Raw genomic sequence first — 20,187 nt, forward strand, 5'->3', positions numbered from 1 at the left:
TCACTGTCTCTGTCTCTCTCATGTCTCTCTTCTTTTTTTTTCTGTGCCGTTGTCAGAAGTGCACGACAGAAATTGAGTCGTAAAGAAGAAGGGGACTACAAATTATAGAGCGGCTGAATGAGGCAGAAGTGGGAGTTGAAGGGGAAACATCCATGCCCTTGGCACCTGGTCAAATCACAGGAATGAAAATGTTCTGTAAAAAAGACAGCAAGGTGTATTTGGGTCCCCGCGCATGTGTGTATGGAACATCTGTGATCCTGGGGATTATTCTCAAGAGATTGTCGATTATGAAGTTAGGGATAAGACCAGAAAGTTAAATGGAGGAATGATAAATAATGTATCTAAGAGGAGAATGTAACCGTGTCTCTTTTTTGCAGCTTGACACTAAAAGAGGGTTGTTCAAAGTTTAAATACTTGCTTAAAATTCCATACTATGCACTATATTTTGAAGCTCTCTAACACATGAAATCAAATTTCTAGTCAAGTGCCTCTGCTTTCACCTCCTTTGTGTGTGTTCTTGTGTGTTACTAGCATTATATTGCATTATAATCATGTCTCAGACTTAATGGAATTTAAATTGGCATATCATGTAATAATCGCACAAATATCTGCGCACAATGTTTGTGTTGGATGTGTCTTGGATGTGTGCATTTAGACATCAAGATGCATGTATAAAAATAAGGAAAAGCATGCTTTGATTGTAATGGGTTGCAGAAGCAGTGGCCTGACAGAGGCTATAAATATTTCAGATGCTCTGTTTTAGCTCTGGGATAGAGAAGACAACAGGAAGATCCTCGTTTTGATGTGTGTCTCATCATTGTTTCGCCAGGAAAGAGAGATTTTGGTGCGCTGCAAAAATATATTCATCTCAACAAATCATTTAATCTTTTATTCAGTCTTCCACTCTGGTTTTTATTTTTAAGATAAAGAGCAGCTAAGCGTCAGATGAGCAGCGCTTTGTAGACGCGGAGCTGGCTGCACGAAGATATGTTAGGCTGGTCTACTGAGAGAGAGGCCAGTGTTAGTTTTACTCATAGACTACTCCCAACATTTGTTTGTTCTCATCACAATGATCTTACTTGAACATTGCTATTAACGTTAGCTTGCATACAGATAGAATACCTACTGTATAACAGCACTTGTTTGGAACCAGCAGTTAAAAGTAATTTGGGCAGGTGTGTGCTGACTGAAGTCTGCATTATTTCTGTGTCGTGATTATGGTTATGGTTTAGTTTTGACATGACTACATGGTTGTGCAGTCGATGCTGCACGTATACTGCTTAGTGGAATTAGTGTTGGGATTTGGAGCAAGCTACACTAGATGACATCAAACATCTTCATGAACCTCTCTCATTAGCAAGCTCTGCAGTTAATTATATTGGTTGTAAACTCATCTGACGTCTCACTTGTTAGGCATAAGTCACAGGCAAACAGTCGGTCTTTGTGCAATCTGGAGAGCTTCAAAAAGCTCCACTGCAAAAAGGCTGTCTCTCGGCAAGCCATTTGTGGTTTTTTATGAAGTCTTACATTTCGATTTGAATAACAGCCACTGAAAAAATGGTCATGGCCGTCAAATGCTCAGTCACATTTCCTGTATGTGCTGGTGTACGTGTGCTTCTTCCTGTATTTAGATACAGCACGATGCAACACTTGAATTTTGTGTATATTAAATAAGTATGTACTAATAATTAGGGCTGGGCAGTATGGACAAAAATTCATATCTCGGTATTTACATGCTAATCTTGGTATTTTCTACAAAACGAGCAACACTTTTTCAGTTTCAAGTCAAAGCCACATTTGAGATGTCACGAGCAGTTTTATAAAAATAGACTGTGATCAAAATAAAATGCAAAGACAGGAAATTCACTCCCGTTTGAAAATATGCAGCTGCAAAACAGTTACACCTCTAAAACACTGGTTGGTGGCAGGGTTTCTGTAATGTGCTGTAAGGTCTAGTTGATTGAAAACACACATTAAACATGGCTTAATAGCCAAAATTTCAAACACAAGTTCACAAATCGGCTTCACTATAACTCGCAGCATTCACAGACAAAGCACTTGTCTTTATCTGGACACATTTTTCCCACAAAAACAACATGCTAATGTTTTTAGCACAAGCCTTTGGCATTTTATGTTGTATAAATTAGCCTAGTGGCTAGCAGACTTTTCCCCTACTCATTTGAAGCCAGAGACAACATTTAATAACAAAGGTAACGCTGCAAAATTCGTCTCCATTACAACTCACAAGGTTCACCAACAAAACAACTGTCTCATACTAAACACGTTTTCCAAACAAATATAACATGCTAATGTTTTTAGCACAAGCCTATGGCATTTTACATTGTAAAAATTAGCCTAGCAAATAGAGGAGATGTCCTCTGCTCATACGAAGCCAGGATAAATCACACATGAGACTTAAAATGCTATATTATGTGAAGACTTCACTGTCTTCACAATTTATTGTTTTTTATCTGTGAAATTAAAGTAAATTAAAGTTGACAAAATAAATTGAATAAAAGCCTACAAAAATAGACGGGAGGTCTGCTTTGCCGCAACATTTAGTTAGATTTTTGGAGAGGTGCACGTCAGACTACGGCTCTAAAAATTGTTGCTGGAGAACTTGTGAGTGAAGAGAGAGTGAGTGTGAGAGAGGAGAGATGCACACTGGTATGCGTCATGTAACGCAACTCGACCCTATATTGATATAAACAGTGTTGTCTAAATTTATATCTTGCTCGAAAATATATCTAAGTATTGTACATAGTCTTTATATCGTCCAGCCCTACTAATAATGTACTTCATTTGTCTGCTTGGGTTTATTCACTTTTGCATTCTTTTGTAATTTATCTTGATTGACACACACATGCTTCAAAAGTGGGAAATGATGTGTCGCCGCAGTACAATGCCACGAACAGGAAGGGGTTTGGTGCCTCTCCAGCTGCGTCCACAGCCCTGTACGTATGTGTTTGTAGAGCACCATCTCACTCTCACACATTCTTGCCATCCATCCATCAATATTGGATCAACTCCCACTCTGCTGGACTCTATTGATTTTTCATTCTCAGCGCTATGACTTCATCTTGACCGGCATGGACGTGCTCTTGAAATGATCTCCACTTTCCTGAGCGGAAATGTAAAATCTCGACACCTCATTTATTAATTGAGGCTGCTGTCATTTGTCATGTCACATCTCTTTAACAGAATTAAGTATTTTACACACAAGTGGTTTACATATTCTCTGAAATCCCTCAGACTGACACGTAAAAGGACCCAACAAACATTAATCAATCACTGATGATTGTTACAAGACAAAACAATATGCAACAAACAAGATAATTTATGAACTAAATTAATGTGTCAAATACTAATTTGATCTTCCTTCCATTAATTCATCAGCCTGTTTGTCACATGTATTATCTTAAATACCAATTATCAGATTCAAAACTGTGGGAAATTATATGATTGAGTTTTTGTGTTTATGTATCATATATCGTTTCCTATACACCACTGATCAGTGTCTGATGAAAGTTATAAAGGTCACAGGTCAGAATGAGGTGACTTATTTCTTACTGACTGTAGTGGGATTAAATTGTGGAGGACGACATCCTTCCTGTTTCCTTCCTGAGGCTCTCAGAATAGAAGGTGTAGTGTGTGAAAATAGCTACAGGGAGTGTCACTGATGGTCTAGATTGGATGTTTCATTGGGATCATACTGATGGGTGTTTTTCATTAACTCTGGGCCTTCCTGCCAAGGTAATATTTTACAGTTACTAAGTTGAGGGAATTCACCCTTTGCTGAATCCTACCTCTTGAATGCACACTGGCCAGCTCCAAACAGGGTCTGACAGCTACACAGCTGTGCTCCTTAGACTCCCATGTCATTTTGTTTTGTCATTTTCAGGCTGGTTTTAATGATTTCAAAGGAGTCATGGTTAAACATGCCTGGTATACTTGTGATAATGATACTCATTACCCAGAGAGGTTTGAAGGAGGCATGAAAAAGGCTCATGAAATGGGCACAAATACCTGTGTAGCTAATGCTAGTAGAGTAAAGGACACCAATCACTAACTAGCACTTAATGCTACACATGCAACTGAATGTATACACATGCTGTACACTGTTGCTCCTGAACGTAATTGTCTTCTGTCTCAATCACCCTGTTATATGGTGGTTCACTTTTACTCTGTGATCTGTAGGCGTAAGCTTCTTTCTTTATCTTTTTAAGCTGCTGTGGCTGCTGAGTCAGTTTGACATCTTGGATATATCCTTCAAACATCATATTGTAGACCCTTCTGTCTGCCTCTCTCTGAAATAGCTTTTTGGTTTTTCAAAAGGATAATATTTCTTCTGGAAGTGCAGTCAGTGACTCCATGCTAGCCTCGACAGCTTGAAGGAGTAGCAGCAGTTAACAACAACAAACAATGAAGAAGAAATCGTGCCTGTAGTGTTAGAGGCGATGGTGGTTTTATCTTGTGGACATGTTTTAAGTTTATATTTTCCTGGGTGAGACCAAAAAGAATTTTTCTGCCTTTGCAGCACAATATTATTCAGTCTAATCCATAGATTAGATGACTTATTTTAATGTGTCCCTGTGATGCGCAGTGCAGGTTTCAGCAGTGACACTGCCGGGTTTAGAGGCAGTGCAGCTGTCTGCGCATCTGTTGTGGAGGAAGTTATTAATACTTTGAGGGTTTGGGGTTGATGTCTCACTAGAACAACCTATGATAAAAACATGATCACTATAGATACTGAAAAAAATCCAAAATGGCCTCCAAGAAGTTGATTTTTAAAGCAGTGTTAACATGCTTAAACTTATTGATGCACCTAAATCAAGTCATAGGTGTATGTTAATATACTTACATGAAGGGTGTAACCATTTACAAAATTTAGTTGGTTTATTATGACACAGTGGTGTCAGGGTTTGGTCGATTTTCGATACAGCAAAAACGTAGAAATTACTTGATTTTTTAAATGTTTAATTTATAAAAAATAACATCATAAAATAAAATTTTTTTTACTTTTAACAATAATGAAGCTACACATAAGTGAGCCATCTTCTGGGGTGTTTTCTTAGCAGCATATAAAACAAAAACATCTCCTTCGTTCGTTTGCTTTGGTCCGAATCAGAGACTTTTTTTGTTACAAAGTTGTATAATTGGGGGCGTCGGTGGCTTAGTGGATAGAGCAGGCGCCCCATGTGCAAGGCTGTTGCCGCAGTGGCTCAGGTTTGACTCCAGCCTTTGGCCCTTTGCTGCATGTCACTCCCTCTGTCTCTCCCCCCTTCACACTTGTCTGTCCTATCAATTAAAGGCTACAGTGCCCCCAAAAAAATCTTTGAAAAAAAAAACAAAAACAAAGTTGCATAATTGCCTAGAGTTGGTTCATGTTCTCACAGCAGCATTTACAAGTGGACCAGATCAAATGCCTTGTGCGATAAAGCTGCTCTTGATTGGTCAGTTTTTCCATGCGGGAAAAATCCAGGAAGTAAACAAAATGCTGAAGAAGAGTACACTTGCAAGATAAATGTGACACTTTCTAATGTCACAATGGAGGGACAACTACGCAGGTTGATTGTAGCGCTGCTCATCGTGGACTATATTGCTGTCATTGTTCATTTTAGTCAAACCGTACAGTTTGAAAACGAGGCGCGGCTCCAACTAGAAAACAATGTTTTGATGCATTGGATGTGCTGAATGTGCATATTAAGGCAGTACAGGAGGAGGTGCACATTAATAATCCTCCAGGACTGTAACATGCTCATGTTTAACCCAAACAATGTGTCATGTGACTGCAGTTGGTTCACATCCAGGTCGGAAAATGTTCTCACCACAAACGAACCGCACCAGAGTTTGTATGTAACCGGACTGAGACCACCTCTTCAAGAAGGTCTCGGTCTGGTTGTTTTGGTGTGCACCTGAGAGCTCATGAAGGAATATTGTAACAGGGCTCAGTTTCATTAAACATGTTTGTAAAGCCTGTGTTTTCTACTACAGAGTAGGACCTCATAACTGCAGCAATAGTTACCAGTTGCTGCAGTGACGTCTTGCCTTGTCTGAATCAGTTAGGAATGGCTGCCTAAATGCTGTGGGGATGACGTTAGCATGTAGAGTTTGTGTTGCTTCTTGTTTTCATCTAGTTCCACCCATTGACACACTTGGGGCGATGTCAGTGCAAGTGAGTTGACGTGTTTGAAGTACCCCCACTGATGTAATCTACTGTCATGTAGCAGATGCAACATACCATTGTTCTTCTATACATCACTTTCTCGCTGTCATCCTAATAACTCACAGCAAAATCAAAGTAGGTCCAAACACCATCATATTAATAATTTAACAAATCATTCAGTTTGTAACATGTACCTTGTGCTGAACATTTTTATACAAATATATGCATTGTTACATTCCGAACATACATCTGTGTTTGCTTTTTTTGTATTCACACTGATGACTGGGAGATAGACCTGACAGCATGGGCCTGTAAGGCTTCTACTACACTTACAGAGCCTGCAAATCATTGTGTAAGGAAGCTCTGTGTGTAAATCTACCCGCCACTATGGGACTCTGCATTGTTAGATTTTGTGTCTGCTCCTATTTTGTGTGTGTGAGTTCGCTTGAGAATCTCTTGTGGTAGAAGTGGGTCTTTGTTTAAACCCATGAGGGTTCATTACTGTGATCCATCTCCCTCCCTGTTAGTGCCAACGCTAACATACTGTGGCGTCTATGCAGCTATTTTTAGCTGCGGTTTGTGTGTGCGTACGCTTGTAGGTAATTTGTCTTCATATGCATTTTTTGTAGGATTATATCAATGAGTTTTGTGTTTATGCTCACGATGGCAAGGAGCTGCCATGTTTTCATTTGCACTAGTAATCTGTGACTGTCCACCAGTATTCATCATAATATATTCTGTCAGTTCATGCAACATACAGAGTACTACCTACTCTGCTAGCTAGATCTCTGTAGAGAGGGACTGGAAGATGCTTGTCAGGATAATAAAGACATTTTCCCTTTTCTCTCTCCCCTTCTGTCTGTATCTAATTCATCTTTTCTGCCTTCCTCTCTCCAATTAACGATGTTAGACACTGAAAACAACAGTGTTGAACTTCATACACATACTCAACTTCACAAACAACGTGTATTGTTTGCAGCAGTAAAGATGACAGACAGAGAAACAATCAGGAATCATCTTTTTTTTTTCATCTCTAGGTGTTTCATTGCAGTGCTTCTTGTAAGCTGCACTTCAGTAGTAACTTAGATTTTTTTAAATTTAAATAAGATTATAAAGATATGATAATTATTTTCACAGATAGCATTTGTGAAAACGTTCCTGCATCTTATTAAAAACTAACTGTAATTATGTTCATATAGACTATCACAGCAATAAAGAAATAAATGAAAGACATTCACACACAATATTTACTTGATACTGGTAATATGATCAAATGGACCAAGCCAATATCAAGCAAGCCAACAAAAACAATATAGCATAATGTTTGTCTTTAATTTTTAAGCATATCTTTACAGTGATCCTCCTCTCCTTCTGCCAGTTTTATACTAAATAAAATAAAAATGAAAGGTTTCATGTAGAAAACTTAAATCGTGTTTCCCTTCAATGCAAATTTTGAGCAAACTTTTGAAATTTTGCAAGAAACATGGTGTGTTTTCATCACCTGGTTTGGAGCAAATACACTCGGCTCTACAGAAGTCGGTGGTGTAGAATACACTTTATGCATGGCTGTAATCCATCAGTAAACAGAACAAAGGATGTAGAGGTTGCAAACCAGAAACAAAACAAGTCACCTCAGCCATCTAGACCAGTGGTTCCCAAGTGGTCCAACCACGGGGTCCAGATTTCTCCTTCGTCCTTGAGCTAGTTTGCTGTCTTTGTCAAGGAGCTGTCCATTAGTCACTCACTCTACGGCAGGAAACAGCATTTCAAAATAAAAGCTGTGTGCCAGAAATTCACGATACTTCAAAATATAGTGTGTTTTTAACAAACTTGACACATTAGTGAGTCACTTGCAGTCCATTCAGAATGGAAACATGACCAACGTTTGGACCGCAACTCACCAGATGTGAACCACTGATCTAGACCATCTACAAGAGAAAAATGGACAGAGGTCCTCAGGAAGTTGTTTCAAGTTTCAGTTGGTCTTTCATGTCAGATATATTGGCCATGTTAATGCTGTCCGGAGACAAAGACAAATTATGCCATTGTGGGAACATTTGGGAAGAAAGCAAAAGTGGGAACAGCCGATCAGTCATGTGAGTTAAATATTCACAGCGTCAGGACTTATTCGGCAAAGGTATTTCCATATCTTATTAAGTGCTTTGACTCCTTTCCAAGAAAGGCAAAGACCACCTCAGTCGAACGTAAAAACGTATTTGTGCAATTGAGGAACTTTCATGGAATTTTGCTGTTTCAAAATGTTCATAAAAATACGTTTACAGAAACATGCCCATAGACTTAAACATGTTCTCCATCTGTGCCAACAGTATCAGTACATATAGTGTAGTAATAAGTGTTTCTACAAGGACCTACCAAGTCACAGTGTGAGGGAGATGAGATGTATGTTGAACTGAGAGAAGTCATCTCAACTTGAAGTGACACAAGCACTCACTTCAAAATCAGAAGTGACAGCAGCTGTCACTACAGTAAGGACATGTATCCAATGTTCTGCCAATGACTTCAGTCAGAGCAGACTCACAGAACAGAAAACCACCAAATACTTCCAGGATAGAGAGTTTGTGATGTTCAGAGATTGAATATCTCCCCTCACCCAAAGACCTGACTGCCCATGTATGTAGGCAGAAGCCAAAAGCAAATAGCCTGCAGCGAGGACAATAAAATCAGCCCTGGAATATTCTGATATTATTGTTTAATAACACCACATTCTGAGATCATTAAATCAGCCATACACATGTAAAATATACACCAACAACAGCTTATGTAACAGCTTATATTTCAATCTAATCACCCACTTTTGAGTGTGACTCAGTGCCATATGTTTGTATAAATGGCATCAGGTGTGGGGGTTTCAATCAGTATGCGTTTCTGTCACTTGCACTAGACCACTTGTTTGTGTCAGCTGCAGTGTGTATGCACATATGAGTGTGGTTAATACTGTATGTGTGAAATGTAGGTGTCAATTATGGGAGGGCACAGATAAAATGTATTAAATAACAAACCTGAAATCATTGGCTTTAACATTTTGCTTTTAATTTCCACATGTGTGTGCGGTTATTGCATTTTCTCCTCGGTAGTCTCTGCCTCTGTATTAATATTTGAAGCCTCTACCTCTTCTGGCTTTTGTCATGTCTACATGATTATTTTTGGCTCGGCGTAAAGCTTATGAGTCTGTGCTTCACTGTGAGGATATTCAGTCAGATTTGTGTGGGTTAGCCACACTATCACAGAGAAATGAAATGTGCCGTGTTACAGAGCATCACATTCTGACACTCAAGACACAAAGACAGCAGGATCATCCACACAAAGAAAATAATACACTGTTCACATGTCATTGTGACTCTGTTTGACATATTGGGAAGTAATAAAGTGTTGTATTTATCTTTATTTCCTTTGTCTGAGCTTATATATGTGGATACATGTACTGCGCCACATGCAGAATGAAATATGAAGCTATATTTTTATGATATTTGGAATATATGATTTTGTTGTATATATGTGCATGTAAAAAAAAGATGGGTGATTATAAAAATATAATGGTGAAACAGAAAAATACAACTAACCAATCCAAGTTTCTCTCTTTTACCAAACTAAGACTAACGTTAGCTTAATTGCCTTGTTAGCTCATTGTAAAACACTTCATTCAAACTCGACAGAAACAAAATAAAACTCACCAAAACCGTCTTAGATAGTCTTTTTAATCATCTTATTCGTTTGTACATTGTTCCAACAACCATCAGCTTTAGTTTGGTCACAAGAAACCCTTAATTAAACAAGTTAGATGTCTCTAGAAACTCTCCATCCTCCTTCAGAGGCAGCTACAGTTTCAGATTACTAGGAATGTACAATGATATTGGCACATCATTGGTATCGGCCAATACCAGCTTTAAAACCATCATGCTTTTTCTTATTTTACAGAATAAACAAATATTACATTCATTAAAAAGTAGTTATATTTCATGTCTCTGTCTGTTGGTGGGCCATCATGGTAAGAGTATGCATGTGCAATATGATGTTATACCACTGCAGAAGGTACTTGATGATGACCAAAATAAAAGTGAATATATCGATATCAGTATCAGTTATCGGTCAAATGAGTTGCATATCAGATATTTGCCAAAAATTCCAATATTGCGCATCCCCACAGTGTATGATTTTCAACAAACATGGAAGTAATGGCAATAAAAGAAACAGGGAAATAACAGTTGCGGTAATATTTTAAAAGAAAATAATTGCTTATATGGAAACGTACCACTCTAGTTTAGTTGTTACTGCATAACATCAGGGCATTTGTAACTTGCTCCAAGTCGGTTTGTTTAAATAGAAGTTAGCCCTTATATTGGTTGCAATGGCAATGGTACATATAGAATTGGCCACCGCTCTGACCATCCTGCTATGTTGATTTGAATGGATGTGTCCGTTCTACTGTCATTCTATTTCTATATTGGTGACATTGATTTGCTGACATGCTTGAAGCACTTTTTCTTCAGCTTAAGTCTGGGCAGCTGACACAAGTGTTTTTATTCTTATAGATAAAAAAAAAACAAATCTTACACCTGGAACACTGATACTGAACAAACATGTTGCTTTTTATGTTTTTATGTCTGCCATTAACTGTCTGGTCTTGTTGTCTTGGCTGATGTGTGAAGTCTTCTATAGGTGACATGGTTCAGCGCTCATTTGTCCCGTCAGGCAGTATTGTGGGCTCTGAGAAGTTGGCAGAGGCCTGAGGAATATAACAGAGTAAATATGTTTGTTTACATCCTTGTGTGTACTTAACTTAGTTCCACATCAGCTGCAGTAGGGTTTCATGCAAAGAAAATGTCACCTTTCTAAGTCCTGTCGTGACACAATCAATGAATATTCCTACTGATGTTGGAAGATGTGGATATTTGTCTCCAGACAGCATGAGTGAATCAGCTGAAATTTGATCAAATAAAATACCTGACCCTACCAGCAGATTTTGTTTTATGATAAAAGTCTGATTTAGAACTTAGTACACAATTAAATAATCCTTAGATTGACTTCTTTGTTTTTGCACTGTGGTGACAGTCATGTGTTACTGTTGGGTCCATGTGGTCATTGCATTCAGGAAAACTGCTGTGCTGTTGTGGCCTTGCTAGCAAGTTTCTAGTCACACTCATTTGGGCTTTTTCCAGTGCTGTTGTGTCTCCTCTCTTCTGTGTATTGTCGTTTGGACTTGTAGAATGTGCTGTGAGCTGATTTACAATTCAGAACATTAACATTTAATATTTATGACTGTCTAGATTAGCTATGTGTTCTGTTTTTCACTTGTACCCATGTGAGTTTGTCAATATCTGCAGGATTGTGTCTTACTTTTGGTATGGAGTAGAAATTCTGCTTGACCTTTGTCACAAAGTGTAGAATGACCTTGCATGTTTTTTACTTCATGGCCATTTTATTGCTGTCACACAAGATATATTTCTGGTCACTTTAACATCAGTACAGTTCCTTTTCCTCATCCTCTCTGCCACACATCCCATAGCCTTCTCCTACCCCACCAACAAACCCCTTTAGAATCAGTAACGACATACACACACACAGCTGTCTCACACCTTAACATCAAGACATGAACACACACATTATCAACACAGACCCTACCTGAGACAATCTAATCTCTAGTATCATATCACCACATATATCATCACGCCTCCTTTATGTTGTTGTCTATCAGACTGTCAACTGCGTTTGCCCCATTCCCCTTGTATGTACACGTTCTGTCACAATATTTCACCAATAAAGGAAGAAGAAGAAGAAGGAATCTAGTACTCGCGCCACTGAGCTAGCAAACATTACAACTCAGCCAAGGGGGACGCCATTAATGTTTACATCTCATGCTGTCACAAGCCTTTCATCCATGAGTAGATGCACACCTCCGTCTGTGCGGTGATACAGTTGACAGGTGTAGTTTGGTAAAAAGAAAATAGTTCCCACATGAAACTGCTCACAACGAGGCCTGTGGATTATCTTGAGTAACCAGGTCATGATTTGTGGAAAGAGACACTGATGTTGTCAAATGTATTATTAGGCGGCTTATATCTCTACAGCCAATATGTCCAAAACTCAGCAACTCACACCCAAACAATCAAGACAGGTGAGAGGATGATTTGGGGATGAACTGTCCCTTTAAATGAGCCTTAAGACACTCTCTGTGGTAAACATTGTCCATTAGGAGGGTGTACAGCTGAGAATCCAAAAACCCCTGCATGGCAGCAGATCATAATGGCTCAGTGGCTGTAAAGTGGTTTGATAAAGACTCAGTTTATCTTGCATCTTACACAAATTATGAAATTCTTAATTACAGCAGTCCCCTGAGGCAGTAGACTTTGGGATATAATGTGACATACTCTTCATGTCTACATTTAGGTCCTGTTGGCACTAGCATCACATCATGAATACACCCCAAATACACAGTAAATGCGGTGAGCTTGTGTTTTGTCTAAGGCATCCCCTCTGGAAATATTGTGTTGTTTGTGTTGTGTTAATTTAGGCATTGTTGGAAAGAATAAATCGAGATTCAGCCCCTGAATTAGAGTGATATGCACTGTAGCAATCATTAATTTTAACACCCCTCTGGCTTAAGTTGTCTACTCAGGGTTATCTGATCCAGTTGGATATGAGGCTTCTGTGAAAGCTAGCAAACAAATTAGTAATAGATTACATACAAAAAAATGGTGATGGTATTTATAGATATGGGAAAATAATGAGTCAGAGAAAGAAGGGATTGACCAGAATGGGTGAGGCAGCAGGAAAAGGAAAATCAGATTTAGGTACAGGCGAAGTAGAGGCACGGATCATTTATACAGTATTGAGCGATACATAGTGAGGGGTTTCTGTGATCTAATCATTTGGTGTAACTGGCACGATGACTACAAATAAAGTGAACTGCCAGGATTGGATGTACAGCTCTCTGTGACAGAGAGAAGAGTGAAAGGAAAGTGGAGGGAGTGGCAAAAAAAGGAGGGTGATGGAGATTGAGAGATGGTGGTGGAGCACGTAGGAAAATGGATTCCAGCCTGACAGCAACATGAACACGAGCTGGTGAGGAATGAGTTTCTGGAAGGTGCAGCGAGATTTTTCATTTTCTGCCAAATGTGGCCAGCTTGTGCCTTACGCTGCTGTTGCGCACACACTCACTCACGCACACACAATGACCAGCGCTAATTAGCAAACAGATGATAAATGATTGTAGAGAACTGGTTCATGCAGCAGGGGTGGTGGAGTCATGGGGAGGAGGAGGAGGCTTGCAGGTGGAGGCTATGATCAGTGTTACAGTACATACTATGAACACATCATGGCACAGAAGGAGAGAAACATAAATGGAGTTCACTGTGAAATATATGCAGCCAAACACTCACCATGTAAATGCACACGGTAGGGAAACAAATAAGACTTTGTAGAGAACAACTTGTCTTTTAACATGCTAGCTTTCTAATTATAGAATATCCATAAGGACCTCTGCATAATGTGACAGACACACAGTATCATCACTTTGGGTTGTTGGGTTGGAGAACCTCCTGTCACTGGCTGTTTGAAGTCCCGTCTCTCAGTGCTCTCAGGCTGAGTAATGTCTGTAGCTCTCATGTTCAAAGCAAAGAGATGAGATAGTGAATGGATCACGTTGCTTCCCAGACACTTAGTGATGGTCTGCAAGAAGAAAAGAAAATGGAGGCACAGAGAAAAACACATTAAAGGATATTATTGGCTAGAAACCAAATTTGTATAGTATTTAAAATATGTGTAAGTATATGTAAGTCAGTTTTTTTACAAATATAAGTTAAGGTTTTGATTCATTGCTTTCTATACTTGTAGATAATGTGAAGGGGTTTGGTCCTCAGCAGCTGCATGGTATGTCGTCCCCGTTACCTCTCTCACCTTTCCTGACACTCTCCAGCTGTTTCATAATAAAGGCAAAAGCCCAAAAAATTATCTTAGAATTTAAAAAAAAGAAAATATGAAGTGGTTTACTGCAGGGTTCCAGCAGATACTTAAAATTATTTAAAAGGCTTTTAATTAATTGATCAAAAATAAGGCCCTGATCAGATTAAAATGTCTTAAATCAGTCTTTCAGATGTCTTGTATAGACATGGAAGTAAAGTTTTATGAATTTTTTTTTCCAACATTGCATTATAAAGTCTCAAAATAATTGGTAATAAGAATATAATTTACCTAATGTCATTTACTGAATGCCTCTTGCATTAATAGCACCAAAAAGTCATGTTTTGCCCAATAAATGCTTGAACTGTGATCCTTATCCTTAGGTAGTTTGATCAGTTTTGGTAACTGTAAAATTGACCTCAGATTTCAGTCTGAGTGGCATTGAAAAAGTCTTACATTTGACTTACCTTAAGCTATTGGAACCCTAAAGACTATTTAGTTACCATGGGTTGCTTCTATCTTTTATTATAAGTAAGATTATTCACAGTATTCCTTTGGGTTTTGGTTGTGTTTCTTACAAGCGTACTGATTTACAGTATATATAGTGCATTATCCACCATGGTTTACAGAAAAATTATCTGTGAAGTCAAATGAAACGTCAGGAAACTATTTCCTACTACTCCAAATATTGAGGTTTAATTTATCAGAATGTCAAAGGAGCTCGACTGAGGAGAGAATTCTGTTATGTCAGAAGGAGGTGAACTGAAAATAATGGGAATAAATTGCAATGAAAAACAGGGTGTTGATTAATCAAAAACATAAAGGGAAAAAAATGACAGGGTAGTGGATTGTGAGGAGGCTGTCAAAAGACCAGATAATGTTATTTGTTTGTTAGATAAAATCTAATGGAATTCATGGTTCACAGAAACAAAGCACAATGGCTCCTGATGCATCTGCACAGATGAGAGATGTGAGGAGAAGGAAGAAAAAAGTCCCCGCCATTTGAAAAGGGCAGGTGTATCTTTCAGCAATTCAGCATAATTAACCGCTTGAGAATAACAGCTCAAACAAATACATAATTTTGCCGGTGACAGGGGTGGAGAGAGGGTCAAGAGAACAGTACATTACGCAGTATTTTCTCTTCAGGGCACTGGAAACATCTCATTGTGCGGGTCAGTCGTATTACACTATTGGCTGATGAATGAATTCAGAGGTGGGCGTACAAACACTGACACACACCGAGACACAAACCACAGGAGCTTTCCTCTGAGATCAGACAGGCAGACAGCGGAGCTCGTGGCGGTGTGTGCTTGGCTATGAAAGCCTGCCAAACTCACAGTGTGGGCGAAGCTCGACTGTAAGGAGTCTGACATTTTTAGCCTCTTACAAGGGGCAGGAGAGCCCCTGGATGTAGTATTGTATTTCCTCCATGTAGCCTTCTGTCTTGCCTTTAACTCATTGTCAATGTAATGGGTTAAGATATGTAGTCTGACTGTAACTACACCCTGATATCAAGGACTTATGGTTAAAGGAATACTTCACACCACAAATGGCTATTTGTATATCAGTTATTCGCCACGTGTCAAGTTGAAATTTTGAAGTAAACCTTGTTTTTATTGCATGTGTCAAGTGAACGAGGAATCTGAGAAAATTCTTGATGAAATGGGTCATGATTAACAACAGCGAAACTAGTGTATGATCAGTGCTTCCAAAACAGACAGTCTGACGGGGAACTGAACTGGAGGTGAAATTTTTCCATGCTCTCTTCAAAGCCAGACCCCATTGACAAAAAAACAGTAATTTTACCTTGTTGAGCACAGGAGTTGCTGGTCTACCACTGAGCCAATCAGTCAGTTTGTTTGTGGTATTGTGTGACTTTGGTGAACCCGAACTCACCTTTGAAACACCTTAATAACACAAACAAACTAACTGATCAAGACAAAGGTAGACCAGCAGCTCCCATGTTACGTGAGGTAAAATTACCTTTTTTGTTTATGGAGTCTGGCTTTGAAGAGAGCATTGATATGTTTCACTTTTGGTTCAGTTCAGTGTCGGAAAGGGCTGTCTGTTTGGGAAGTACTGAGCAAATGAGACTTGGATTATACTGCACAAGTTGTGTGAGAGTTTGGAAACAGATGTTTTGATGTAGTTTTGCTGTTGTTAAAAGTGGTCTCCTATTACTTAAGTTCATCAAGATTTATTAATTTTTTTTGGATTCTTTGTTAGCCGGACGCATGCGAGAAAACAAATGCATTGCAGTGCACAAATACAGCATAATACGCAGCGAGTAATTAATATACAAATGGTCCATAGGAGGGTAAAACATTCCTTTAATCCTGGAGGAACAGTTGATATTTAGCAAGTTTTTGTTTATATTTCTGACCTGTTGATGTTGGTATAGATGTGCAGTTTGTGTTCTGTTGTCATCACCTTTATTGGTGGGGGAGGAATGGATGTGTTTTTACTCATACATTCATTCCCCCATTTATTTTCCGTAACCGCTTTTCCTGTCGGGGTCACAGGGGGGCTGGAGCCTATCACAGCTGACATTGGGCAAGAGGCAGGGTACACCCTGTACAGGCTGCCAGACTATCACAGGGCTGACACATAGAGACAGACAACCATTCACACTCACATTCACACCTACGACCAATTTAGAGTCACCAATTAACTTGCATGTCTTTGGACTGTGGGAGGAAGCCGGAGTACCCGGAGAAAACCCATGCTGACATAGAGAGAACTTGCAAACTCCACACGGAGGGGCTCCCCCACCGTGGGTTTGAACCAGGAACCTTCTTGCTGTGAGGCAACAATGCTAACCACTGCACAAGTGTTCCGCTGCTTACCTCTAAACAGTATCTCTGTATTACAACGTACATCTTGTGGTTTTACCTAGAAAAATAGTTTAGATCTGTATTTACGCACATGCTCTCCTCTCCTTTTTAACAGTCCTCTTCCTCTTCATTGCAGGCGGATGCAGCCACCAGCTTTCTGCGTGCAGCTCGTTCAGGGAACCTGGACAAGGCTCTGGATCACTTGAAGAATGGAATCGACATCAACACAGCCAATCAAGTAAGATCATTTCATTTCACTCAGGAGCACAGCTATCCAAAAAGCTGTTTGTGTGCATGTGTTTGTGTGTCAGTGGGAGCAGAAAAAGCCACCCACAGATTTCAATTAACAAAACGGTAAATTAAATCGTGGCTGGAATCAAAATCAATTACAACATTTATTTAGTGCTCACAGTGCTTAACAAAAATGGCAGCCTACACAGGAGAGCCTGCTCTAAGAATCACAAAATTACTTTTTCATTTTCTTGAATATAAAACACTTTTAATTAAATTTAAAAGTGCTCAGTGCCAGTCATATCTTGCTTTTGTCATGTGGATCTTTGTGGATAGCTCGATGCAACAAGTCCATGCATGTTGTCTGTGGGGAATCTTTCTGAAAAAAACTTACATACTGTAGTCATGTAACAACACATTTTGCCAAGTCTAGGATGAAGTAAGCCATTTCGGGAATTAAATTGTCAGTATAGAGTAAAAATGAAAGAGTACTGCTGAACCCATGCACACATTAGCACTAGACCAAGGCAAGAGAACTTTATTGCTTGAGTTGTTAATGTTCCTCTGGAGATATTTCCAATGGTGCAGGTCTAGATGATATTTTTTTCTATACCACAGGAGGTCGGATATTCATCCCACTTTATAAGCTCTTTTCTTTGAAACTACCATTTATTCAATCATGCCCAGGGGTGGCATATTGGAAAAAGTAAAGAGGTTTTCTGGTTTGCTCAGTGCCTTCTGGCTAACTTGTGTTCTGAGCATAAAATATTGTATCATGAGAGGCACCGCTGCCTTTAGGATAATACATGTGCAGACTACACATTGTTAGAACAGCAGGATACATCTTTTGCTCGGGCAACAATAAGCAGAAAGTCTGATATTCTTGGTGAAGACGCTAGATATAATCCTGATGATAAGTCAAAAAAAAAACAAAAAAACAACTTTCTTTCAAAACTGGGATGAAAAGTTTAACGCGGAAACAAGTTTTTTTGCTTTAATTTATCATTATGAGGTAAATTTAGATTGTACAATGCAATGGCTATAAAATAATGACACCAGAGATAGATTGGTTCCCTTTAAGTCTCACTTTAATTTCTGTCTGCTACTGGGTATGATTTCCCTAGAAAACAAGCGCTCGATTTATGGCACAAAGAAGGTGTGTTAACCATTGCACAACCAATACAGGAGGATGATAGCGCCTTTGTTGTCCCTTGAAGTTATAGGTAGCTATCGCTCATTACCAAAGAGTATCAATACAAGTTCTTTGCAGTTACTTGCCCCGATAAAGGAAATGGCGGTCGATAGAACCACCGAAGTAACTGCAGAAAACAAAGGCAGTGTGTCCTGTGTTGTTGGTTGTTGATAGGCTTTAAAGAAAAAGGAAAGTGATCTGGTTGTCTTTGCACCTGTGGCACAAAAAATAATACCACTTTTCCTCTTGCACCAATGTCTAGGGCGGGGTATTGGTACTTGATACCTTTAAGGCATCGACCCAAATAATGCAGTACCAAGTAGTATCCAAACTACTCCAGTCAAACGATAGCTGTATTCGATCCTTTTTCCTTCAGGGGTCTGATCCTGGACCGTTGTGCCTCCCCACCGGATTAGCAAAGTTTGTGTTGTTGCCCAGCGAACGGTCTGGTCAGTTCAACGTCTGCCCGGTTAGCACAAGCTATCAACTAACACTGAGCCATTAAACGGTCCCAATAAACTCCCACAGACACTGTCATTTAACTAGTTATAACTACTAAGTTACATTAGCCTGGTGACTTTCACACCTGTCCCTGGCACAGATCTCACATCCCTGTTGCAGCAGCTACAACCCTTAGAGTCTGTGGTGAGGTAAAGTCAAGGGCAGTGAATTTGACAGAGTAGTCAGCTCAGTGTGCCGAGATGCCATCAAAACATTCAAAAGTATGGCTATACAACACATCACTCCTCTCACAATATGGGTATCAAATGACATACTCTATTGGTAGTGGTATAACTGTAAGGTTACTGGTATTGGTACTGTTATCGTAATTTTTTTTAACAATACACCGCCCTACTAATGTCTAGGAGATTATGGAGCCTGTTGTCACCCCACTGTCAGACAGTAAAAGGCTTTCCCTCAGTAAGAAGGTCATGATTATGAAACAGATTTAATGGAGACTGGTACTCAGGAACTTCATTTTACTGTATTCCTCTGAGGAAGAACAAACTGTACAAAATTTAGAGTTAGTAGTCTTTAAAGCAACTTGAAGAGGGATTTGAATGCACCACGTAATGTCACTGAAATCTCAATGGACTGCCGTTCTGCCGCATCAGCAAAGGATGTAAAATAAAAGACCAAAAAGAAAATTAAAAATTCACGACTCCTAGACCTCCTGATTCTCTGTCTTTTGTATAAAGTGGTGTGCATAAATAATTAAGTATATTAGATTATAGTCCCCTCAATCTTCAGCCCTACCGTCTGCTCTCTTACACCTTGTTGCATCATGACCAAAACACAACAAATTCAGGCAACTGAATATCCACGAGGCATGGATGTGTGAAAGTGAGTGTGTGCCGTTTGGATACACAGACAAGCTTGCCAGTTAGTAGTGGTGTTAAGGATGCTTGTGGAGTGGGAGTGATGTCTAGTGAATGAATAGAGGAGTACTTTTATACACAGACAAAACACTGTCAGTGAGATGGAAGTCTGGGCATTAAGACTGAACGCCCAACGCCCTCAATCTGTTTGGTAGTATCGATGCATGCAACACACACAGAAGATGAGATACTGAAGATAGATGACTGTTTAAACAAAAGGAAATGTGCATTTTGCACAATTTTCAAAGGTCCTTGATATATGTGTATTAAGATCGTAATCAACTAGATAATTACTATTGATATTATCTATAATAATTGAATTTCATACCCACAACCATGTGATCAGTTACATTTCTAACGGCCCTAAATTTGATTAGCTAGTAGCAATTACTTTCCTCCATTTCCTTCTGTAGTTCTTTCTGTGTTTTTCTGTCATAGGTTTATTTTCTTTACTGTTATATTGATGGC

At 39.2% G+C, this 20,187-nt stretch overlaps 1 protein-coding gene across 1 annotated transcript in view; it reads left to right on the forward strand.

Annotated features, from left to right (window-relative positions):
- Window positions 1-20,187, forward strand: part of ank1b (ankyrin 1, erythrocytic b) — a 160,932-nt gene that overhangs the window by 90,955 nt on the left and 49,790 nt on the right. The window contains exon 4 of the mRNA XM_049559867.1: window positions 17,054-17,155. Coding sequence (XP_049415824.1) covers window positions 17,054-17,155 — 102 coding nt within the window. The remainder of the gene's footprint in view (window positions 1-17,053; window positions 17,156-20,187) is intronic.

Source organism: Epinephelus fuscoguttatus, linkage group LG18, assembly GCF_011397635.1.
Source record: "Epinephelus fuscoguttatus linkage group LG18, E.fuscoguttatus.final_Chr_v1".
Classification (NCBI taxonomy): Eukaryota; Metazoa; Chordata; class Actinopteri; order Perciformes; family Serranidae; genus Epinephelus; species Epinephelus fuscoguttatus.